At 39.0% G+C, this 22,848-nt stretch overlaps 1 protein-coding gene and 2 long non-coding RNA genes across 3 annotated transcripts; 2 read left to right on the top strand and 1 right to left on the bottom strand.

Moving 5' to 3' along the window:
• Positions 1-227: 227 nt before the first annotated feature.
• LOC112795072 (uncharacterized) lies at positions 228-1,520 on the bottom strand. The gene is made up of 3 exons (XM_025837031.1): positions 1,212-1,520; positions 893-1,124; positions 228-703 (listed from the first exon to the last, which is right to left on the bottom strand). The coding sequence occupies exons 1-3, from the start codon at positions 1,518-1,520 to the stop codon at positions 228-230; spliced, it is 1,017 nt and encodes a 338-aa protein (XP_025692816.1).
• Positions 1,521-3,104: 1,584 nt separating this feature from the next.
• LOC140184332 (uncharacterized) lies at positions 3,105-18,554 on the top strand. Its single transcript, XR_011880783.1, has 3 exons — positions 3,105-3,168; positions 4,043-4,190; positions 18,393-18,554. It is a non-coding gene; the product is annotated as an uncharacterized lncRNA (long non-coding RNA).
• A 1,075-nt stretch (positions 18,555-19,629) lies between these two features.
• Positions 19,630-21,331, top strand: LOC112794348 (uncharacterized). Its single transcript, XR_003198827.3, has 3 exons — positions 19,630-19,713; positions 20,191-20,248; positions 21,246-21,331. It is a non-coding gene; the product is annotated as an uncharacterized lncRNA (long non-coding RNA).
• Positions 21,332-22,848: the final 1,517 nt, after the last annotated feature.

Raw genomic sequence — 22,848 nt, 5'->3', positions numbered from 1 at the left:
TTAAAGTAGCGGGTTGACTTGGGTCTTCCTTTCGTCGCACGCCTCAATGTCCAATTTGCGATCACCTTTGCTCCTTCATACGGAGCCCACGTAGATGGGTCACCCATCGGGACAAACTCGCCTCTGTAGACCTTGCAAATTTCGGACATCTTGTACACGTCATGCACATATATTTGCCAATCAAGACGCTGGTTGGCGCAACATGCAAGGACGTGGCGACATGGGAGTCACTCGACCTGGAAATGGCCATAATCGCAGTGTCGTTGCACGAGATTAACGGTGTGAATGGAACCATCTTGCATTTCGCGAACCTCAAACATCTCGTTGCGCCTGTCGAACCTATTGACCACAACGTTGCCTGCACGTCGAAAACTTTCTTCGACTCTTTTGGTGGCAAATTCTGAATATGTGAATCCATTGCGGACATGCTCATGAGCCTCGGTGCTCTTTCGAGTGACCAATTCGTTCAGCCGATAGAAAGTAGACCTAACAATGGCAGTCACAGGAAGGTTGCGTGCACCCTTCAGGACAGAATTTATGCACTCTACCAAGTTTGCCGTCATATGTCCCCAACGATGACCCCTGTCGAATGCCAACACCCATCTCTGAACACCGATCTCATCACACCACTGCGTATACGCCTCACCCCGCTCTCTCAGCCTTTGGTAGTTTTTGTTGTACTCTTGCTCCGTCCTAGAATATCCTGTTGGAGAAACCATTTAATCATAAGCAAGTTCCATGAAATTAATACGAACAGAACCATAACAACGAAATCAAATACTTGTGTTAACCACGATTTTATGCAAATATGGAGTCTTGAACCTCCTTAAGAAGTTAGAACCGATGTGCCTGATGCAGTACATGTGCCACGTTCTTGGCGTTGACCATGCACCGTTGCTGTGAGCTATTGCTGCGTCGATGGAGTTATGGCGGTCAGAAATAATGCTGACGCCATCGATGGTAAGAACATATCTCCGCAGGTTGCTTAGGAAAAACTCCCACGCGTCTGCCGTCTCACCCTTGACTATTGCAAACGCAATAGGCACAATGTTTTGGTTCCCATCCTGTGCAACGGCAACTAGAAGCACACCTTTATATTTTTCGTATAGGTGTGTGCCATCAACCTGCACCAGTGGCTTGCACTGTCGGAATGCTACTATACACGGATAGAAGCTCCAAAAAATACGATGAAGAACTCTTACACCTTAAACCTCCTCACTCTCACGGTAAACAAGGAGCGTCTTTATTTGCACACGAGACCTTGGTATCTTTGCAGTCATTGCTTTCAACCAAACTGGTAGAGTCTGGTAAGAAACCTCCCAACCACCAAAAACTTTTACGACATATTTTTGCTTTGCTAACCAAGCCTTGTAGTAATTGATAGTGTAGTTGAACCTTGACTGAAGTTTTGCAATAATAGACTTCACATTTATCAACGAATCTGCTTCGACCAACGTCCTAATGGCATCTACAATTGTGTCTGAGTCCAACTTGGTATGATCATGCGAGATCATTCCCATGGTGCACGTGTGTTTGCCATTGTATCTCCTGATCTCCCAACAAGCTTTCTTCCGAATCAAGCTAGCTTAGATAAGCCAATCGCACCCGGCACCATAACCCTTGCATTTCGCATAGAATTTCTGCGGCTCAAACTCATACACAGTGTAATCAACTCCTCTAGAGATAGTGTAGCTTTTGATTGTTGATATCACCGACTCTCTAGAGTCAAATTCCATTCCGACACTGAATTCACCATTCAGCCGCAACGTTGCCTTCACCTACGATAAGCGCACCACCATCAGTCAGACAAGGCAAATAAAATGGACACTAGTGGTAACGTGAATTAATAACCATAATATAACATACCCATATTTGCATACTCAGGAAATTCTGGTGCATGCATGGCTTCGAGATCTAGAGTCTGCATAAAAGATGGAACACCAAACGGCTGCTGGTTTATAACAGCATGCGCTTCATTTGGCATCGCCGGATTGGCTGCCAGATCTCTGTCATCGTTTTCGTCATCGACTTTATAGTTGGCTTCGAACTCCTTTTCACTGTCGTCGTTATCTTCTTCCTAGCCTATATCCCCGAACTCGTTAACATTGACCTCCTCGTCAAACTTGTCCACCCTCGTATGCTATTCAAACTCAACGTACAGCTCTATTAGTGGCACCTGAAATCGGGTTTGTTGATAAATACAGAACATCTGCTGCATGCTTGCATCATCAGTGATGACCATTATTTGAAACTGTATCAGCCCACCAAATACTTTGTACAGGACTCCTGTACAAAATATTGCTCACCCTTTTCGAAATGTGACTTGGTATGTTGACACAAAGACCATTTTGCAACTCTACAAAACTCGTGGTGTATGGAATAGCAAATAAAAATGGACATTCACAAACAAAATTCACTCCTTTGTGTGTGTTCGGTATAACCTCACCGTTATAATACACTCGTATATTTGCAATACCTTCCATAATCTCACTTTTTTTTACCCTTCTAATACCCAAAAAATCTCACAATTATGGGATACATGAATGAATGAAAGGTGAAAAGGAGCACAAGTGAGGGATTTAGGAGTGAGGTACAAGTTAGAGATAGCTGAGTTAGCAATTTATATGCAAGGCTCTTCATTAAAATATTATTTTACATATAAAACGCAAGCTGCATTTTACGGACTTTAAAAAAATTTTTTCGGCCCAAATAAAACGCAACATGCAATTTACTCTGTCCAAAAAAAATCTGAGCCCATCAGTCTGACAAACGCATCCTGCGTTTTAAGTTAAAAAAAAAATTTTGATGCCCATATGACAAACGCAACATGCGTTTGTTGTGCCTCCATGCAAAAATCGTAATTTACGTTTTTCCTTAGCTTAAAAAAAACTAATTGTACAAAATAAAGAACGCAACATGCGTTTGTTGTCTAGCCCATTGCAGTGCAAAATATGGTGAAACACCCATTTCAATGCACATCACCTAACCCTTTTCCATATCAAAATTAATCAGCCTTGCCACCCCTAACTCTAGACAATATTAAGGAAAGATAAATTTTAAATTAATAAAAATCATAATCAAAAATCGAAATACTTTATAAATTAGCTTCCGTGTTTCTCTCTCGCTGGCCACTGCTTCCCCGTAGCCGACTTTATTTGTAACTATCTGGTGAGCGAATATTGTTAAATAGAGTTGCTTTTAATAGCCTGTGCCTGGATTGCGAATACGAGGCTTTTCTATTGAAGGATTCAGATTTAGCTAGATATATGGTTAAATGCTGGTATCCTGGGTTTTCATGTTCAGTAGACATGTTTGTGTACAATTGGGAATAAGTGGATGATGTTGAAGAATCTGGACTGGCTCTAGGATGGCATGCTTTTTGGATAGCCTTTTTTTCTATGTTTTCTTTTAAAATATTTTTGACATTTTACTATGCGTTGATGGTGAAGTGTGGCGTTGAATCAAAATTGGTTCTAAATTTGTGTCTTCTAATTTTGAGGGCACGATGGATAGGAAGGAAAAAAGGTCATTTAGACATTTTGAAAATATTTATAGGAGGGTTTTGGTAAGTAGGTTAAACATTAGAGGTAATTAAGTGTAATACCGGTAAACCTCAAGGGAGGTAAGCATAATTTGGCTTTTTTCTATGTTATGTCTCTTTCCTGAGACCTTTTATTTTAGGTACGGTTGCATGTTGGTGCCTTTCCTGCTGTCATCTTGTCTCATGACTTGTTGCTCAGTGTCTAGGTTCTATCCAAATTGGATGTTTAGCATGCAAAATATTTTTCATCTAAGAAAATACAAGTATTGTCATGTTGATACTTGGACATAACCTTGATTATATTTCGGGCAAATTGTAGAAGTCAATGTGTTTTCTCTTTAATTTATTGATTTAAATCTTGAGCTATCGTAACAAGCTCTTCTTCTTTCAATAAAAAATAAGCATGTGCATTGTGTGATGTTAGAGATAAGCTCTTCTTCTTCTTAAGCATGAAAAATAAGCTCTTCTTCTTAATAGGTGGATGTTTTTGATTCATTGTAGCGATGTTCACTCCTTGTGCAAACAGTAAGCTGAAGCATAAGAGGGATAAAAAATAAACTGAAACCCAATGTTGGGAGGAGGAAGAGCAAGAGAATCATGGTAACAAGATCCTTGAAGACACTTCTCTCAAGGGGGTCTTATTAAAAAGGTTATTTTCTCCCTCACAATTCCATCCTTTGTGCTCTGGACATTTACATTTGTATTTGATATCTAATTCAATTTGTGTTTAAGTTAATATATTTTGATGTATAATGTGTTATTGTAACATTGTATTATTGTTACTTGGACTCAATTTGAATATTGGATGCTAACCTGTACCAATATAAATCATATTCAAAAGGAAGAATTTTAAACATTTAGGATATATAGGCATGTGGCTGTCCTAAAACAACTGGCCCAGTGTTCTACTCTATCAACACTGACTAGAGTTGGCTGCCACCCATCCTAAATACTTGACTTGTCGACTGGGTGGGTCAGGCTGGCCTATTATAGGTGAAGGCTGAAGTTATTCTCTATTCGGGGAATGTGTCTTTTCTTTCCTTGAAAATTTTCATTAAATATAGGATAAACTACCATTTTAACACTGATGAGCGGATAATTTGTACGCTTTTTGGCATTGTTTTTAGTATGTTTTTAGTATGATTTAGTTAGTTTTTAGTATATTTTTATTAGTTTTTAGCTAAAATTCACTTTTCTGGACTTTACTATGATTTTGTGTGTTTTTCTGTGATTTCAGGTATTTTCTGGCTGAAATTGAGGGTCCTGAGCAAAAATCTGGTTCAGAGACTGAAATGGACTGCAGATGCTGTTGGATTCTGACCTCCCTGCACTCGAAGTAGATTTTCTGGAGCTACAGAAGCCCAATTGGCGCGCTCTCAACGGCATTAGAAAGTAGACATCCTGGGCTTTTCAGCAATATATGATAGTCCATACTTTGCCCAAGATTTGATGGCCCAAACCGGCGTGGCAAATCAGCCTCAGAAATTCCAGCGTTTAACGCTGGAACTGGCATAAAACTTGGAGTTAAACGCCCAAACTGGCATAAAAGCTGGCGTTTAACTCCAGAAAAGGTCTCTACACGAAAATGCTTCATTGCTCAGCCCAAGCACACACCAAGTGGACCCAGAAGTGGATTTTTACGTCATTTACTCATTTCTGTATACCCTAGGTTACTCGTTTACTATTAATAGGATCTTTTGACATTGTATCTGTACCTCATGACACTTTACACGTTTTCTTTGTGTACTTTCCACGGCATGAGTCTCTAAACCCCATGGTTGGGGGTGAGGAGCTCTGCTGTGTCTTGATGGATTAATGCAATTACTATTGTTTCTCATTCAATCATGCTTGCTTCCATTCCAAGATAATACTTGTTCTTAACCCGGATGAATGTGATGATCCGTGACAATCATCATCATTCTCAACTATGAACGCGTGCCTGACAACCACCTCCGTTCTACCTTAGATTAAGTAGTTATCTCTTGGATTCTTTAATCGGAATCTTCGTGGTATAAGCTAGAACTGATGGCGGCATTCAAGAGAATCCGGAAGGTCTAAACCTTGTCTGTGGTATTCTGAGTAGGATTCAATGATTGAATGACTGTGACGAGCTTCAAACTCCTGAAGGCGGGGCGTTAGTGACAGACGCAAAAGAATCACTGGATTCTATTCCGGCCTGATCGAGAACCGACAGATGATTAGCCATGCTGTGACAGAGCATAGGAACATTTTCACTGAGAGGATGGGAGGTAGCCATTGACAACGGTGAAACCCTACATGCAGCATGCCATGGAAGGAGCCTTGCGTGCTTGAAGAAGAAGACAGTAGGAAAGCAGAGATTCAGAGGATGGAGCATCTCCAAAACCTCAACCTATTCTCCATTACTGCAAAACAAGTAATCATTTCATGTTCTTTTGCTTTTCACAATCAATCCTGATAATTTCTGATATCCTGACTAAGATTTACAAGATAACCATAGCTTGCTTCAAGCCGAAAATCTCCGTGGGATCGACCCTTGCTCACGCAAGGTATTACTTGGACGACCCAGTGCACTTGCTGGTTAGTTGTGCGAGGTTGCAAAAGTGTGATTGCAATTTCGTGCACCAAGTTTTTGGCGCCGTTGCCGGGGATTGTTCGAGTTTGGACAACTGACGGCTTATCTTGTTGCTTAGATTAGGACTGTTTTATTTTTGTTGGTTTAGAGTCTTTTAGTTGAGTCTAGTTTCATATTTTAAGTTTGGTGTCAATTGCATGCTTTTGTTTTTCTTTTAATTTTTGAATTTGCATGTTCTTAGTCCCTTTTTGATTCATAAAAATTCTAAGTTTGGTGTCCTCTTTGTGTTTTTCCCTTAAAAATTTTCGAAAATTAGTGTTTGATTTTCTAAAAATTTTAAGTTTGGTGTCTTTTTGTGTTTTTCTCTTTCCTCTTTTCAAAAATCAAATCTTTTTCATAAAAATTTTTCAATCATATCTTTTTAATTGCTCTTTTCAAAATCTTTTTAACTAACTAATTGATTTAGTTCTCAATTTGCTTTGATCTTATTTTCTTTTTGATTTTCGAAATTTTATCTTAATTTCCTTTTATTTTATTTTATTTTTTTTCGTTTAATTCAAAAAAAAACATTTTATCCATTATGGACCTAAGTGGGATTGATCAGTCCAGAAGGACTCTGGGGTCATATGCTAACCCCATTACAGCTGCATATGGGAGTAGCATCTGTACACCTCCCATCAAAGCAAGCAGCTTTGAGCTAAATCCTCAACTCATTATCATAGTGCAGCAAAATTGCCAGTATTCCGGTCTTCCACAGGAAGAACCCACTGAGTTTCTGGCACAGTTCTTACAAATTGCTGACACAGTACATGATAAAGAGGTGGATCAGGATGTCTACAGACTATTACTGTTTCCATTTGCTGTAAAAGATCAGGCTAAAAGGTGGTTGAATAACCAACCTACAGCAAGCATAAAGACATGGAAACAGTTATCAGACAAATTCTTGAATCATTTTTACCCTCCAAAGAGGATGACACAGCTAAGGCTGGACATCCAAGGCTTTAAACAAGAGGATAATGAATCCCTTTATAATGCCTGGGAGAGGTATAGAGGTATGCTAAGGAAATGTCCCTCTGAAATGTTTTCAGAGTGGGTACAGTTAGACATTTTCTACTATGGGCTCACAGAAAAAGCTCAGATGTCTTTAGACCACTCAGCTGGTGGATCTATACACATGAGGAAAACAATTGAAGAAGCTCAAGAGCTTATAGACACTGTTGCTAGAAACCAATATTTGTACTCTAGCAATGAGTTCTCTCCAAAAGAGGAAGTCATGACAGTAGTCACTGACCCTAGTCCTCAAGAACAGATAATTGAGCTTAATCAACAATTGCTCCTGATGACAGAACAGTTAGCAGACTTTAAAGAGATGCTCCATGAAACTAAAGTTGCTAACAAGAGCATAGAACTACAGTTGAATCAAGCAAAACAGCAAATATCTAAACAGATAACAGAGGAATGTTAAGCAGTTCAATTGAGGAGTGGGAAGACCCTGAATAACACTGCTCAAAAGAGTAAAAAGCCAAACAAGGAACAATTGACAGAGGACAACCAAACCACTGTTCAAAATCCCTCTGAGGACAGTAAGAGCCCAGAGAGGAATGTCATTGGCGTTCAAACGCCAGAAAGGGAGGGAAAGCTGGCGTTAAACGCCCATTCCTTGCCCAGTTCTGGCGTTCAAACGCCAGAAAAGGGGGAAAAGTTGGCGTTAAACGCCCAATTTCCACCCAATCCTGGCGTTCAGACGCCTAGGGAGAATCAGACACCTGAGAGTGCTGACAGTAATCCCTCTAACAAGGCTTCTTCAACCACTTCTGTAAGGAATAAACCTGCAGCATCTAAGGTTGAAGAATATAAAGCCAAAATGCCTTATCCTCAAAAACTCCGCCAAGCGGAGCAGGATAAGCAATTTGCCCGCTTTGCAGACTATCTAAGGACTCTTGAAATAAAGATTCCGTTTGCAGAGGCACTTGAGCAAATACCTTCTTATGCTAAGTTCATGAAAGAAATCTTAAGTCATAAGAAGGATTGGAGAGAAACTGAAAAAGTGTTTCTCACTGAAGAATGCAGTGCAGTCATATTAAAGAGCTTACCAGAAAAGCTTCAAGATCCAGGAAGCTTTATGATACCATGCACATTAGAAGGTGCTTGCACCAAGACAGCCCTATGTGATCTTGGAGCAAGCATCAATCTAATACCTGCATCCACTATCAGAAAGCTTGGGTTGACTGGAGAAGTCAAACCAACCCGGATATGCCTCCAACTTGCTGATGGCTCTATTAAACACCCATCAGGCATAATTGAGGACATGATTGTCAAAGTTGGGCCGTTTGCCTTTCCAACTGACTTTGTGGTGCTGGAAATGGAGGAGCACAAGAGTGCAACTCTCATTCTAGGAAGACCTTTCCTAGCAACTGGACGAACTCTCATTGATGTACAAAAAGGGGAAGTAACCTTGAGAGTCAATGAGGATGAGTTCAAGTTGAATGCTGTAAAAGCTATGCAGCATCCAGACACACCAAATGACTGCATGGGCGCTGACATTATTGACACTCTGGTGGAAGAGATCAATATGACTGAAAGCCTAGAATCAGAGCTTGAGGACATCTTCAAAGATGCTCAACCTGATCAAGAAGAACTAGAGGAAGCAAAGGAATTTTCGAAAATTCCTCAGGAGGAGGATAAACCTCCCAAACCTGAACTCAAACCACTACCACCATCCCTGAAATATGCATTTCTGGAGGGGGTCAAACTTTTCCAGTAATTATAAGCTCTGCTTTAAATTCACAGGAAGAGGAAGCACTGATTCAAGTGCTAAGGACACACAAGACAGCTCTTGGGTGGTCTATAAGTGATCTTAAGGGCATTAGCCCAGCTAGATGCATGCACAAGATCCTATTGGAGGATAATGCCAAACCAGTGGTCCAACCACAGAGGAGGCTAAATCCTGCCATGAAGGAGGTGGTGCAGAAAGAGGTCACTAAATTACTAGAGGCTGGGATTATTTATCCTATTTCTGATAGTCCCTGGGTGAGCCCTGTCCAAGTTGTTCCCAAAAAGGGAGGCATGACAGTGGTTCATAATGAAAAAAATGAACTGGTTCCTACAAGGACAGTCACAGGGTGGCGCATGTGTATTGACTACAGAAGGCTCAATACAGCCACCAGAAAGGATCACTTTCCTTTACCATTCATAGACCAAATGCTAGAAAGACTAGCTGGCCATGATTATTACTGCTTTTTGGATGGCTATTCAGGTTACAACCAAATTGCAGTAGATCCTCAGGATCAAGAGAAAACAGCATTCGCTTGCCCTTCTGGCGTGTTTGCCTACAGGAGGATGCCTTTTGGTCTGTGCAATGCACCTGCAACCTTTCAGAGGTGCATGCTCTCTATCTTCTCAGATATGGTAGAGAAATTTCTGGAAGTCTTCATGGATGACTTTTCAGTATATGGAGACTCATTTAGCTCCTGTCTTAATCACCTAGCACTTGTCCTGAAAAGGTGCCAAGAGACTAACCTGGTTTTAAACTGGGAGAAATGTCACTTTATGGTGACTGAAGGAATTGTCCTTGGGTACAAAATTTCAAGCAGGGGAATAGAGGTGGATAAGGCAAAGGTAGAGGTAATTGAAAAATTACCACCACCTGCCAATGTTAAGGCAATCAGAAGCTTTCTGGGGCATGCAGGATTTTACAGAAGGTTTATAAAGGATTTTTCGAAAATTGCAAAACCTTTGAGTAACCTGTTAGCTGCTGACACACCATTTGTGTTTGACACACAATGTCTGCAGGCATTTGAGACCCTGAAAGCTAAGCTGGTCACAGCTCCAGTCATCTCTGCACCAGATTGGACATTGCCATTTGAACTAATGTGTGATGCCAGTGACCATGCCATTGGTGCAGTGTTGGGACAGAGGCATAACAAGCTTCTGCACGTCATTTATTATGCCAGCCGTGTTCTAAATGACGCACAGAAGAATTACACAACCACAGAAAAAGAGTTACTTGCAGTGGTCTATGCCATTGACAAGTTTAGATCCTATTTAGTTGGATCCAAAGTGGTTGTGTACACTGACCATGCTGCTCTTAAATACTTACTCACAAAGCAGGATTCAAAACCCAGGCTTATCAGATGGGTGTTGCTACTGCAAGAGTTTGATATAGAAAAAAGAGATAGAAAAGGGACAGAGAACCAAGTAGCTGATCATCTGTCCCGGATAGAACCAGTAGCTGGGGCGTCCCTCCCTTCTACTGAGATCTCTGAGACTTTTCCAGATGAGCAACTCTTTGCCATTCAGGAAGCTCCATGGTTTGCAGATATTGCAAATTATAAAGCTGTGAGGTTCATACCCAAGGAGTACAGCTACGTGCAGAGAAAGAAATTAATTTCAGATGCCGAGTACTACCTCTGGGATGAACCATATCTCTTTAAGAGATGTGCTGACGAAGTGATCCGCAGATGTGTACCCAGAGAAGAAGCACAAAGGATCATATGGCACTGCCATGGATCACAGTATGGAGGACATTTTGGAAGTGAGCGAACAGCCACTAAAGTCCTCCAATGTGGCTTCTACTGGCCTACTCTCTATAAAAATTCCTGAGAGTTTGTGCGTAACTGTGACAGTTGCCAAAGAGCTGGTAACCTGCCTCATGGATATGCCATGCCTCAACAAGAGATATTAGAGATAGAATTGTTTGATGTATGGGGAATTGACTTCATGGGGCCATTCCCACCATCATACTCAAACACTTACATTCTGGTGGCAGTGGACTATGTATCTAAGTGGGTAGAAGCGATTACACCCACTAATGATACCAAGACCGTGCTGAAATTCCTCCAGAAAAACATTTTCAGCAGGTTTGGCGTTCCCAGAGTACTAATCAGTGACGGGGGCACTCATTTCTGCAATAGACAGCTACACTCTGCTATGGTTAGACACGGAATTAGCCACAAAGTGGCAACTCCGTATCATCCACAGACAAATGGGCAAGCTGAAGTCTCTAACAGAGAGCTAAAGAGAATCCTGGAACGGACTGTGATAGCCCGAAGGAAGGATTGGGCAAAGAGCTTGGATGATGCTCTGTGGGCATACAGAACAGCATTCAAGACTCCTATAGGAACCTCTCTGGTGGACGAAATTGTGATTTCTATCTTTTGAGCTTTAGCATATATTTACTCTTAGGGCACTGTTTATTCTCACAACTCCGTTCAACTAACCAGCAAGTGTACTGGGTCGTCCAAGTAATAAACCTTACGTGAGTAAGGGTCGAATCCACAGAGATTGTTGGTATGAAGCAAGCTATGGTCACCTTGTAAATCTCAGTTAGGGAGATTAAAGGATAATTGTGATTATTGGAATAAAGAAATAAAAAGGAATAATAAAAGGGATAGAACACTTATGCAGATTCATTGGTAGAAATTTCAGATAAGCGGCTGGAGATGCTGTAGAGCCCAAGGACGCCTGCTCTCCTACTACTTCTATTCAATCCTTCTTACTCCTTTCCATGGCAAGCTTTGTATAGGGGTTCACCATTAACTGTGGCTACTTTCTTCCTCTCGGGGAAATATCCTATGCGGCTATCACTCGCATAGCTAACCAGTCTGGAGGCATCACCCATGGCTAATGGCTACATCCCATCCTCGCAGTGAAAACTAATGCTCACGCACTCTGTCACAGTACGGCTAATCACCGGTTGGTTCCCTCCCCTACTGGAATAGAATCCCTCTTTTGCGTCTGTCACTAACGCCCAGCAGGTTACAGGTTTGAAGCACGTCACAGTCATTCATTACCGGAATCCTACTCGGAATACCACAGACAAGGTTAGACTTTCCAGATTCCCAGGATCCTACTCGGAATACCACAGACAAGGTGAGACTTTCCGGATCCTCATAAATGCCGCCATCTATCTAGCTTATACCACGAAGATTCTGTTGAGGAATCTAAGAGATACGCATTCAATCTCTGTTTCATGTAGAACGGAAGTGGTTGTCAATCACACGCGTTCATAAGTGAGAATGATAATGAGGGTAATCTGACTCATAACATTCATCATGTTCTTCGGTACGAATGAATATCTTGGAATAAGAATAAGATAGAAACCGAATAAGAGAAAATAGAATTGCATTAATACTTGAGGTACAGCAGAGCTCCACACCCTTAATCTATGGTGTGCAGAAACTCCACCGTTGAAAATACATAAGCAAAGGGTTCAGGCATGGCCGAATGGCCAGCCTCCCTAACGTGATCAATGATCTCCTAAGATGAAGAATAAAACAGAACTGAGACCAAAGATGAAACGTGGTCAAAAGACATCTAATACATTAGATAAATGTTCTATATATACTTAGACTAGCTCCTAGGGTTTACATGAGTAAGTAATTGATGCATAAATCCACTTCCGGGGCCCACTTGGTGTATGCTTGGGCTGAGCTTGATTAATCCACGAGTTGAGGCATTTCCTGGCGTTAAACTCCGAGTTATGACGTGTTTTGGGCGTTCAACTCCGGATCATGACGTTTTTCTGGCGTTTAACTCCAGACAGCAGCTTGTACTTGGCGTTCAACGCCAAGTTACGTCGTCATTCTTCGAATAAAGTATGGACTATTATATATTGCTGGAAAGCCCTGGATATCTACTTTCCAACGTCGTTGAGAGCGCGCCAATTGGAGTTCTGTAGCTCCAGAAAATCCATTTCGAGTGCAGGGAGGTCAGATTCCAACAGCATCAGCAGTCCTTTTGTCAGCCTTCTTCAGAGTTTTGCTCAAATCCCTCAATTTCAGTCAGAATTTACCTGAAATCACAGAAAAACACACAAACTCATAGTAAAGTCCAGAAATGTGAATTTAACATAAAAACTAGTGAAAACATCCCTAAAAGTAGCTCAAACTTACTAAAAACTATATAAAAACAATGCCAAAAAGCGTATAAATTATCCGCTCATCACTCTCCATACCAACTGGTGTATGGGAAGGCCTGTCATCTGCCCGTGGAACTGGAACATAAAGCCTATTGGGCAACCAGATTCCTAAACATGGATGCTCAGTTGGCTGGTGAAAAAAGATTGCTTCAGCTAAATGAGCTAGAGGAGTTCAGACTCAATGCCTTTGAAAATGCAAAAATTTATAAGGAAAAGGCAAAGAAATGGCATGACAAGAAGTTGTCAACCAGAGTCTTTGAGCCAGGACAAAAAGTTCTGCTCTTCAACTCTAGGCTCAGACTGTTTCCAGGAAAGCTTAAATCCCGGTGGAGGGGTCCGTATGTGATTACAGGAGTGTCACCATATGGATATGTTGAGCTTCAGGATACTGATTCTGACAAAAAGTTCATTGTTAATGGACAGAGAATCAAGCATTATCTTGAAGGAAATTTTGAGCAGGAATGCTCAAAACTGAGACTTGAGTGATTCTCAGTGAAGGTCCAGCTAAAGACAGTAAAGAAGCGCTTGCTGGGAGGCAACCCAGTCATTAGGAGGTCATATGAATTGTTCCTACAGAGGCAAGTATCAAAAATGAAGGAATTCACAGAGTTACAGAAGGATTCAGCTCAAAAAGCAGAGAAAAAGAGCTTACTGGCAAAAAAACGCCAGTAAGGGGCATTTTGGGCGTTAAACGCCAGAATGGGTATCATTCTGGGCGTTTAACGCCAGGAATGGTGCCATTTTGGGCGTTAAACGCCAGAATGGGCACCATTCTGGGCATTTAATGCCAGGTGTGCAGCATCCTGGGCGTTCAGAAAAACGCCCAGTGATAAAGGATTTCTGGCGTTTAACGCCAGCCAGGGCACCTGGCTGGGCGTTAAACGCCCAAAAGGGGCATCAATTGGGCGTTAAACGCCAGAATGGGTGCCATTCTGGGTGTTTAACGCCAGAAAGGTGGGGGGACCACAATTTTGTTTTCAAATCAGATTTTTTCAAACTTTCCTTTTCTTACCCATGTTTTTCTACAAAAATACATTTCAATCTCTCATCATTCACTTTCAAATTTTCAAATATCTAAAATCACTTTTCAAATCTCTCAAATCATTCCCAAAATTTTGTTCAAAAAAATCACCCTTTTCTCAATTTCTTTCCATATCTTCTCAAATCTCCTTTCAAATCTCTCTTTTTTTTCGAAAACTCCCCTCCCCACCTTATAAATTCATGTTTGGCTCCCCCTTTCCACCACACCATTCGAATTTCCTCTTCCTCTTTCTCTCTTCTTTCTTTTCTTTTGCTTGAGGACAAGCAAACCTCTAAGTTTGGTGTGCTTTTCCGTGATCACTAAGCCAAGATTCATCAAGATCATGGCTCCTAAGGGAAAACAAACCAATTTAAGAGGAAAGAAAGAGAATAATCCAAAGAATCTTTGGAATCAAGAGAAGTTCTTAACCAAAGAACATGAAGACCATTATCACAAAATAATGGGCCTGAGGTCAGTGATCCCGGAAGTTAAATTTGATCTGAAAGAAGATGAATATCCGGGGATCCAAGAGCAAATTCGAAACAGAGGATGGGAAGTTCTAACCAATCCTGAAATAAAGGTTGGAAGGAACATGGTTCAGGAATTCTACTCAAATCTGTGGCTAACAGATAAGCAGAGAATGACTGGAACTGCTTACCATACCTACAGAACCATGGTCAGAGGGAAAGTTATGTACTTCCATCTGGACAAAATAAGAGAAATCTTCAAATTACCTCAACTGCAAGATGATCCTGAATCCTTTAATAGGAGGATGGTGAGAGCAGATAAAGGGTTGGATCAAGTTCTAGAGGACATATGCCTCCCTGGAACTAAGTGGATAACCAATTCAAAGGGTGTCCCAAACCAACTCAAGAGGGGAGACCTCAAACCAATTGCAAGAGGTTGGCTAGATTTTATTGGGCGTTCCATATTGCCCACTAGCAACCGTTCTGAGGTCACCATCAAGAGAGCAGTGATGATTCATTGCATTATGCTTGGAAAAGAAGTGGAGGTTCATCATGTGATTGCTTGTGAGATCTACACAATTGCAAATAAGAATTCCACTGAAGCCAAATTGGCTTACCCAAGCTTGATCTCCTTGCTCTGTAAAGAGGCTGGGGTCAAGATGGGAGTAGATGAGTTCATACCCATTGAACACCCAATCACCAAGAAGTCAATGGAAGGACAAATGCAAGACAACTCTATCAAGAGGAGGGCGCAGGAATTCCTCCCTGAATTCCCAAGAATTGACTACTGGACCAGCCTAGAAGCATCTATCTCCAAGTTGCAAGAGACTATGGAGCAACTGAAGGAAGAACAGCAGAATCAGAACTGCATGCTCTGCAAATTGCTGAAGGAACAAGAGAAGCAGGGGCGTGAACTCCAAGAGTTGAAACGCCAAAAGCTCTCCTCTCAAGCTGAGGGAGCATCCACTTCTCAAAATCAAGGTTGTTGAGTCCTAACTCTGTGAAAACCTCTATCATTAGGAGCCTATGTTTTTGCGTTTTTTTTCTTTTATTTTGTTTTCTATTTTTATTTTTTTAGTCTCATCTTATATTTATCTTTGAGTCTTGTTCTTAATTCATAATTAATAAAATTGAAATTTTATGCCTTAAAGATATGAATGTCCTATGAATCCATCACCTCTCTTAAATGAAAAATGCTTTAATCACAAAAGAACAAGAAGTACAGGATTTCGAAATTTATCCTTGAAACTAGTTGAATTAGTTTGATGTGGTGACAATACTTTTTGCTTTCTGAATGAATGCTTGAACAGTGCATATGTCTCTTGAATTTGTTGTTTTGAGAATGTTAAAAATTGTTGGCTCTTGAAAGAATGAGGAAAAAGAGAACTGTTATTGAGGATCTAAAAATCATTAGATTGATTCTTGAAGCAAGAAAAAGCAGTGGATACAAAAAAAAATTCGAAAAAAAAGAGAAAAGAAAAAGAAAAAGAAAGAAATAAAGTTGTGATCCAAGGCAACAAGAGTGTGCTTAAGAACCCTGGACACCTCTAATTGGGGACTTTAGCAAAGCTGAGTCACAATCTGAAAAGGTTCACCCAATTATGTGTCTGTGGCATGTATGTATCCGGTGGTAATACTGGAAGACAGAGTGCTTTGGGCCACAGCCAAGACTCATACACTAGCTATGTTCAAGAATCATTATGCTTAACTAGGAGAATCAATAACACTATCTGAATTCTGAGTTCTTATAGATGCCAATCATTCTAAACTTCAAGGGATAGAGTGAGATGCCAAAATTGTTCGGAGGCAAAGAGCTACTAGTCCCGCTCATCTAATTGGAGCTATGTTTCCTTGATATTTTGGAGTCTATAGTATATTCTCTTCTTTTTATCCTATTTTGATTTTCAGTTGCTTGGGGACAAGCAACAATTTAAGTTTGGTGTTGTGATGAGCGGATAATTTGTACGCTTTTTGGCATTGTTTTTAGTATGTTTTTAGTATGATTTAGTTAGTTTTTAGTATATTTTTATTAGTTTTTAGCTAAAATTCACTTTTCTGGACTTTACTATGAGTTTGTGTGTTTTTCTGTGATTTCAGGTATTTTCTGGCTGAAATTGAGGGTCCTGAGCAAAAATCTGATTCAGAGACTGAAATGGACTGCAGATGCTGTTGGATTCTGACCTCCCTGCACTCGAAGTAGATTTTCTGGAGCTACAGAAGCCCAATTGGCGCGCTCTCAACGGCATTGGAAAGTAGACATCCTGGGCTTTCCAGCAATATATGATAGTCCATACTTTGCCCAAGATTTGATGGCCCAAACCGGCGTGGCAAATCAGCCTCAGAAATTCCAGCGTTTAACGCTGGAACTGGCATAAAACTTGGAGTTAAACGCCCAAACTGGCATAAAAGCTGGCGTTTAACTCCAGAAAAGGTCTCTACACAAAAATGCTTCATTGCTCAGCCCAAGCACACACCAAGTGGACCCAGAAGTGGATTTTTACATCATTTACTCATTTCTGTATACCCTAGGTTACTAGTTTACTATTAATAGGATCTTTTGACATTGTATCTGTACCTCATGACACTTTACACGTTTTCTTTGTGTACTTTCCACGGCATGAGTCTCTAAACCCCATGGTTGGGGGTGAGGAGCTCTGCTGTGTCTTGATGGATTAATGCAATTACTATTGTTTCTCATTCAATCATGCTTGCTTCCATTCCAAGATAATACTTGTTCTTAACCCGGATGAATGTGATGATCCGTGACAATCATCATCATTCTCAACTATGAACGCGTGCCTGACAACCACCTCCGTTCTACCTTAGATTAAGTAGTTATCTCTTGGATTCTTTAATCGGAATCTTCGTGGTATAAGCTAGAACTGATGGCGGCATTCAAGAGAATCCGGAAGGTCTAAACCTTGTCTGTGGTATTCTGAGTAGGATTCAATGATTGAATGACTGTGACGAGCTTCAAACTCCTGAAGGCGGGGCGTTAGTGACAGACGCAAAAGAATCACTGGATTCTATTCCGGCCTGATCGAGAACCGACAGATGATTAGCCATGCTGTGACAGAGCATAGGAACATTTTCACTGAGAGGATGGGAGGTAGCCATTGACAACGGTGAAACCCTACATACAGCTTGCCATGGAAGGAGCCTTGCGTGCTTGAAGAAGAAGACAGTAGGAAAGCAGAGATTCAGAGGATGGAGCATCTCCAAAACCTCAACCTATTTTCCATTACTGCAAAACAAGTAATCATTTCATGTTCTTTTGCTTTTCACAATCAATCCTGATAATTTCTGATATCCTGACTAAGATTTACAAGATAACCATAGCTTGCTTCAAGCCGACAATCTCCGTGGGATCGACCCTTGCTCACGCAAGGTATTACTTGGACGACACAGTGCACTTGCTGGTTAGTTGTGCGAGGTTGCAAAAGTGTGATTGCAATTTCGTGCACCAAACACTCAGGAGATTCTGGTTCCTGCAAACTAGCTCTCAAGAGAAAGAAGACATTCATGGCTCTTAAAAGATCATAAAAGTTTCACAAACTTTACCAAATATGATTTAGGGCTAATTAGGGATAATGTGCATAGTGCCATGTCAATACATAACATGCCCGGTGATGTCAATGGTGAAGAGATCATAATTTGTGAAGTTTGTCAAACTTTTATGATCTTTCAGGGGGTCACAAGGGTTTTTCTTTCTTTCGGGTGTCAAAATGGTGGTTTTCCCTTAAATGAGATATTTTAAATTTGTGAGAATTTTACAAATTACATTTGCATCTGATATTTTCTGTCTTGTTATAGTATGTCGTATGCCTTGATTTATGCTTTTACATCCTAAGGTAGAATAAATAGTTTAAGTATGATTTTCTTTCTTATAGACAAAGCTTCAGGAGTGTGATGAATCAATGGGGCCCAAAGAAGATGGTACTACAATGATGCGGCTTGCAGGAATTCCTGTAGCACCTTGCTATTGGGGATCAAAAGGTGGAATATATTTCGTTCTTCAAAATGCCTCCCTGGTTGCTTCTTATGTTGGGAAGGTATTCTTTTTATATATTTTTATAATATGTAAAAAGTTGAAAGTTGATTTGGGCTTGTAATGAAAAAATTTCTGTGCCTCTCTTCTGTTAGTTTAATTTACTTCCATTTTTCTTATCAAGTTCAATTCCAGTTCTATTTTCTTTTTCAGATTAGTAGTGATATGAATGAAACTAATACTTTGTAATTTGCATGCTATATTTAAGTTCATTTTTATTTTGTGAACTCTTCCAGAGGTACCAGATTTTGAATCCAGATGAGCATGCCAATTTTCTGCGAAGGAAAAACAAGAACCCTTATGATTATAGGCCTGATATTGTGCATGAGGTTAGTAGGACCACCCCCATTCTCCCTCTTTTGTCTTTCTGTTGGGTGATTGACTAACTCTAGAACCTTGCTTTGGTTGTTGATCTGTTCATATTCCTCTGTCCTGGCTGGATATAAATATTGTTCCTTTGTTCTATGAATATTTACCTTTTTTTATTGCATTCATTTTGATTTGAATTTAATCTAATCTAATAGGGTGTTTTATTGTCTTTTTTCTTCCCTTTTATCAAGAAGCCATTGTTTTATTTTTTTTCTTTTCTTTCTGTTTTTAACTTTCTTTTATAAACATTATGTTTAGGCCCTTCTTCAAATTATGGGTAGTAGGCTTTGCATGGCCGGTAGGGTACATGGTGTATTCATTAAAACTGATGAAGGAATACTTATCCGAGTTGAAGTAAACACCCAGGTACCAAAGACTCTGGGAAGCTTTTGCAACGTGATGGGTGAGCTTCTTACATCCAATAAATCTGTTATTCCGTTCCTCATTTGTTATCATGGTTCATCATCAAATTCATGTACCTAATTTGTTCTTATTTTCTTGAATCTTTAATTGTAATTATAGCTGAGCTACTGCAAAAGTTCAGCATCAAATCAAAGGGTAATCATGGAAAACTTTTGCGCCTAATTGAAAATCATGCAACTCAACACTTACCTATTAACTCTCGTAAGATTGGTGAGTTTCTTTATCTAAACTGCTGATATTTTCATCAATATTATAAAAATTCTTATATGTAGCTTTTCTATTGTTTAGGGCTTTCCGTCAATTCACCTAAGGCTATTCAAACTAATGACTATGTCGCCGCTGCCAATCATGATGAGAACCTTGTGTTTGTGGTATGCTTAATGCTTTTGTATACATTTTCCTATGGCAATGTTAGGTAACAAAATGAAAGCGACAGACAAAGACAGGGACATGGACACAAACTTTAGTGCTAACTAGTTTTACGATAGTGGACGACAAGGAAAAATATTTTAAGTGGACATGGTTGCTCCTAGCTGGGCCGCTGCCGGAAAAGTGTCCAGCCATTGGATCTTGCCAAAAGGGTTACTGATGGTAGCAATCTGGCAGTTGGCGGTGGTGGTGGTTTGGGAGGAGCAAGAGGTAATATGTGTCTGCAAGTTGTGTCTCCAGTGTCCTCACTTTTTGAGGTACACAAATTTTAGTATCAATTTTCATGTCTCCACAACGAAATACAACTTTGTGTCTATGTCTCAGTCACAGACTCATCTCAGTGTCCTGTCCACCAAAATAAAGACAATTATGTGATTCTGTTGGGGGCATTAACTAACTTGTGGGCTTCTGTTATGCAGGTTGGTGCAATGGCTCATGGAAAGATAGATGCTGAATATGTTGATGATCTTATATCAGGTTTGTGTTGCAAGGGATTCATGTGCTGGTTTTCACTCTTAGTTCTTCAGTGAAAAAGTGACTACAATCTATTTTGCTCATTATGCTTCTTTGAGCTTGTTGCATAGACTTGGTATCATTCTAGATATTGAATGCATTATGGATCTATGGTTGTCTGTTGGCTAGATAACCATAATTGCATTGAATAGTTTGTTTGGTGTCCTAAAATCTGGTATGCTGATTTTGTTACGAGGTTAGGATTTATTTGGGTGAGTTTTTAAGAAAAGATATTTTTTCGAGTGATCTTTGTTTAAAAAATCTTTTACATAAGTAAAAATAATTTTATGTTTGGATATCTCATGTAAAAATATCTTTTTATCTATCAATTATATTTAGGTCTTGTTTAGGTGAGCTTATAAGAAAAGATATTTTTTGAGTTATTTTTTTTAAAAGATTTTTTAGAAAAGTAAAAATAATTTTATATTTGGATATTTGATGCAAAAGGATCTTTTTATCTATAAATTATGTTTGAGTTTAACAATATAAAAGTATTTTTTGTTTATTTATTATGTGAAAGCATCATTATTTTTTTTCGGAAAAATGGTTTTTTTTTTAAAAGATGTAAATTGTAACTTTTTAAAAAAGATTTTTTTTATCTAGGACTTTTACTTTTATTATCAGAAATTTTGCTAAACACGTTAAAAAAAAGATATTTTCATTGAAATTTTTTTTTCTATCAACTTAATGGCATCCGAATAAGTATTTATATTTTTAACTTAAGTAAAATAGATTTTTTTTAAAAAAATGTAATTGTAGCTTTTAAAAAAATTCTTTTTTTCTAATACTTTTATTACTATTAAAAATTTATCAAATACGTTAAAAAATGAAAACAAAAATATCTTGTTAAAAAAAATATTTTTTTCAACAACTTAATGGTACTCAAACAAGCACTTAGTTGGTAGATAGCTACAAGAATCAAGTTTCTTACTTTCTGATTCTGTTATATAAATATTTGCAGTTTCTGCATTGCCCTTGAGTGCTGGGACTTGTCTGAGACGTATTTGTGTTGCGTTGGAGAGGAATCAGAAGATTCACTAATTAACATTTCTACTTATTTTTTGTACATATTGGTAACATCAATTCTGCTAACTATAGACCCAAGGGGTTAGCTCAGTAAAATTGTTGTTAGTTTATTATTCTGGGAATAATTCTTTTTCAGTTATTTTGGGCTGTTTCTCTCCCAAGGATACAAATGACACTTAATGAACTTACTCTCTTTTAGCCACTTATAACCAGTAATTGCTTTGGGGCTGTTTATCTCCCAAGAATCTTAACAATAATTGTCATGTTCATGTTGCATCAGGGCTGGCTTTGATTTTCAATTAAAGTCACTTGTAAAAAAAAAAGGAGAGTAATCAATTATGCGCTATTTGATAACAACGTTAGAACGTATAACTGTTTGGTTACCGTATACCCATAGTATATCCCCCTTATGATGTGAAATGGGTGTTGCATTTTTTTTCCTTTTGTAACGGCTATTCTTTTTCGTTGTCTTTATTTTTTATTTTCTTTTTCTTTTTATTATTTACAAAAAGAATGAATATTCACCTTAAAGAGGAATAAGCATGCATTGCTTATAAAAGTAAACATAATTGAACTTTTTACATATAAAATTCCCGATCGAAAAATAAAGCCAGGAAGCTAGACCAAGGAAGCAAACCTCCTGAAGGATTACTTGGTTATTAAATAAAAAAAATACCTTTTTCGGCTTTTGATATTTAATTTTGTAGGACTAGTTAGTCCTTCTGTCAATGATTTCTCTTCAAAATATACTTATGTGACACGTTAATCAATAATATATCCTCTATTTAATTTTTATAAGTAAAAACAATTTAAAAACACTAATATTTCTTAGTTTTACACGGTAAATTTAGCTAATGTATTTAAAAAATATAATAAAAAATAAAAATAAAAACTAAACGGCATTGATAATTATTCTTAAAAGACGACGAGACTCCTAACAAAAATGAATTTGTTAATCCTAGTTGGTTTTTAATGGATAAATCAACAGTTTAACATACTATGTAGGCTTATTTCGTTAATACAGATAAAAAATATTGACAGATGGGCTAATTAGTCTCATAAAAATAAAGATCAGGAGCCGAAAATGATATTTTTTTGTTGAGGACCTCATTATTTTTGGAGATAATTGTCAGGACCATTTAAAGTTTTTTCTCGAATTTGTTTAAAGATGTTTATGGAAATAAAAGAACATGGTTTTTATTCCTATAAGGACTAGCAAAATTGTCTTGGCAGTCAAAGTGGGGCCAAGAATCTATTGCAACTAGCTCTAAACTAGATACTAGAAGGATAGTTAACTGGAAGGAAAAATATCCTGTTAGCAGGACAAATAAAGACTTTTTGCAAGGAATCAACTGTTTCCACACATAGGTAACCACTAGCCAGCAAAACCCTCTGAGATGTAAGAATGGGAAGGAAGTCAAAGACTGACTGCCCTAAGGGATTTCTTGGTGTTAGCACTTTCCTTCTTATCCTTGTCACCTTGCCTTGGATCCTTACTCGCTGTTGGGATAGAAGCCAGCTTAGTCTCACTATGTTCA

The sequence above is a fragment of the Arachis hypogaea genome, chromosome 4, assembly GCF_003086295.3.
Source record: "Arachis hypogaea cultivar Tifrunner chromosome 4, arahy.Tifrunner.gnm2.J5K5, whole genome shotgun sequence".
In the NCBI taxonomy this organism is placed as follows: Eukaryota; Viridiplantae; Streptophyta; class Magnoliopsida; order Fabales; family Fabaceae; genus Arachis; species Arachis hypogaea.
Note: the sequence above shows the minus strand (reverse complement) of the source record. Positions and strands in the feature narration are given on the sequence as shown.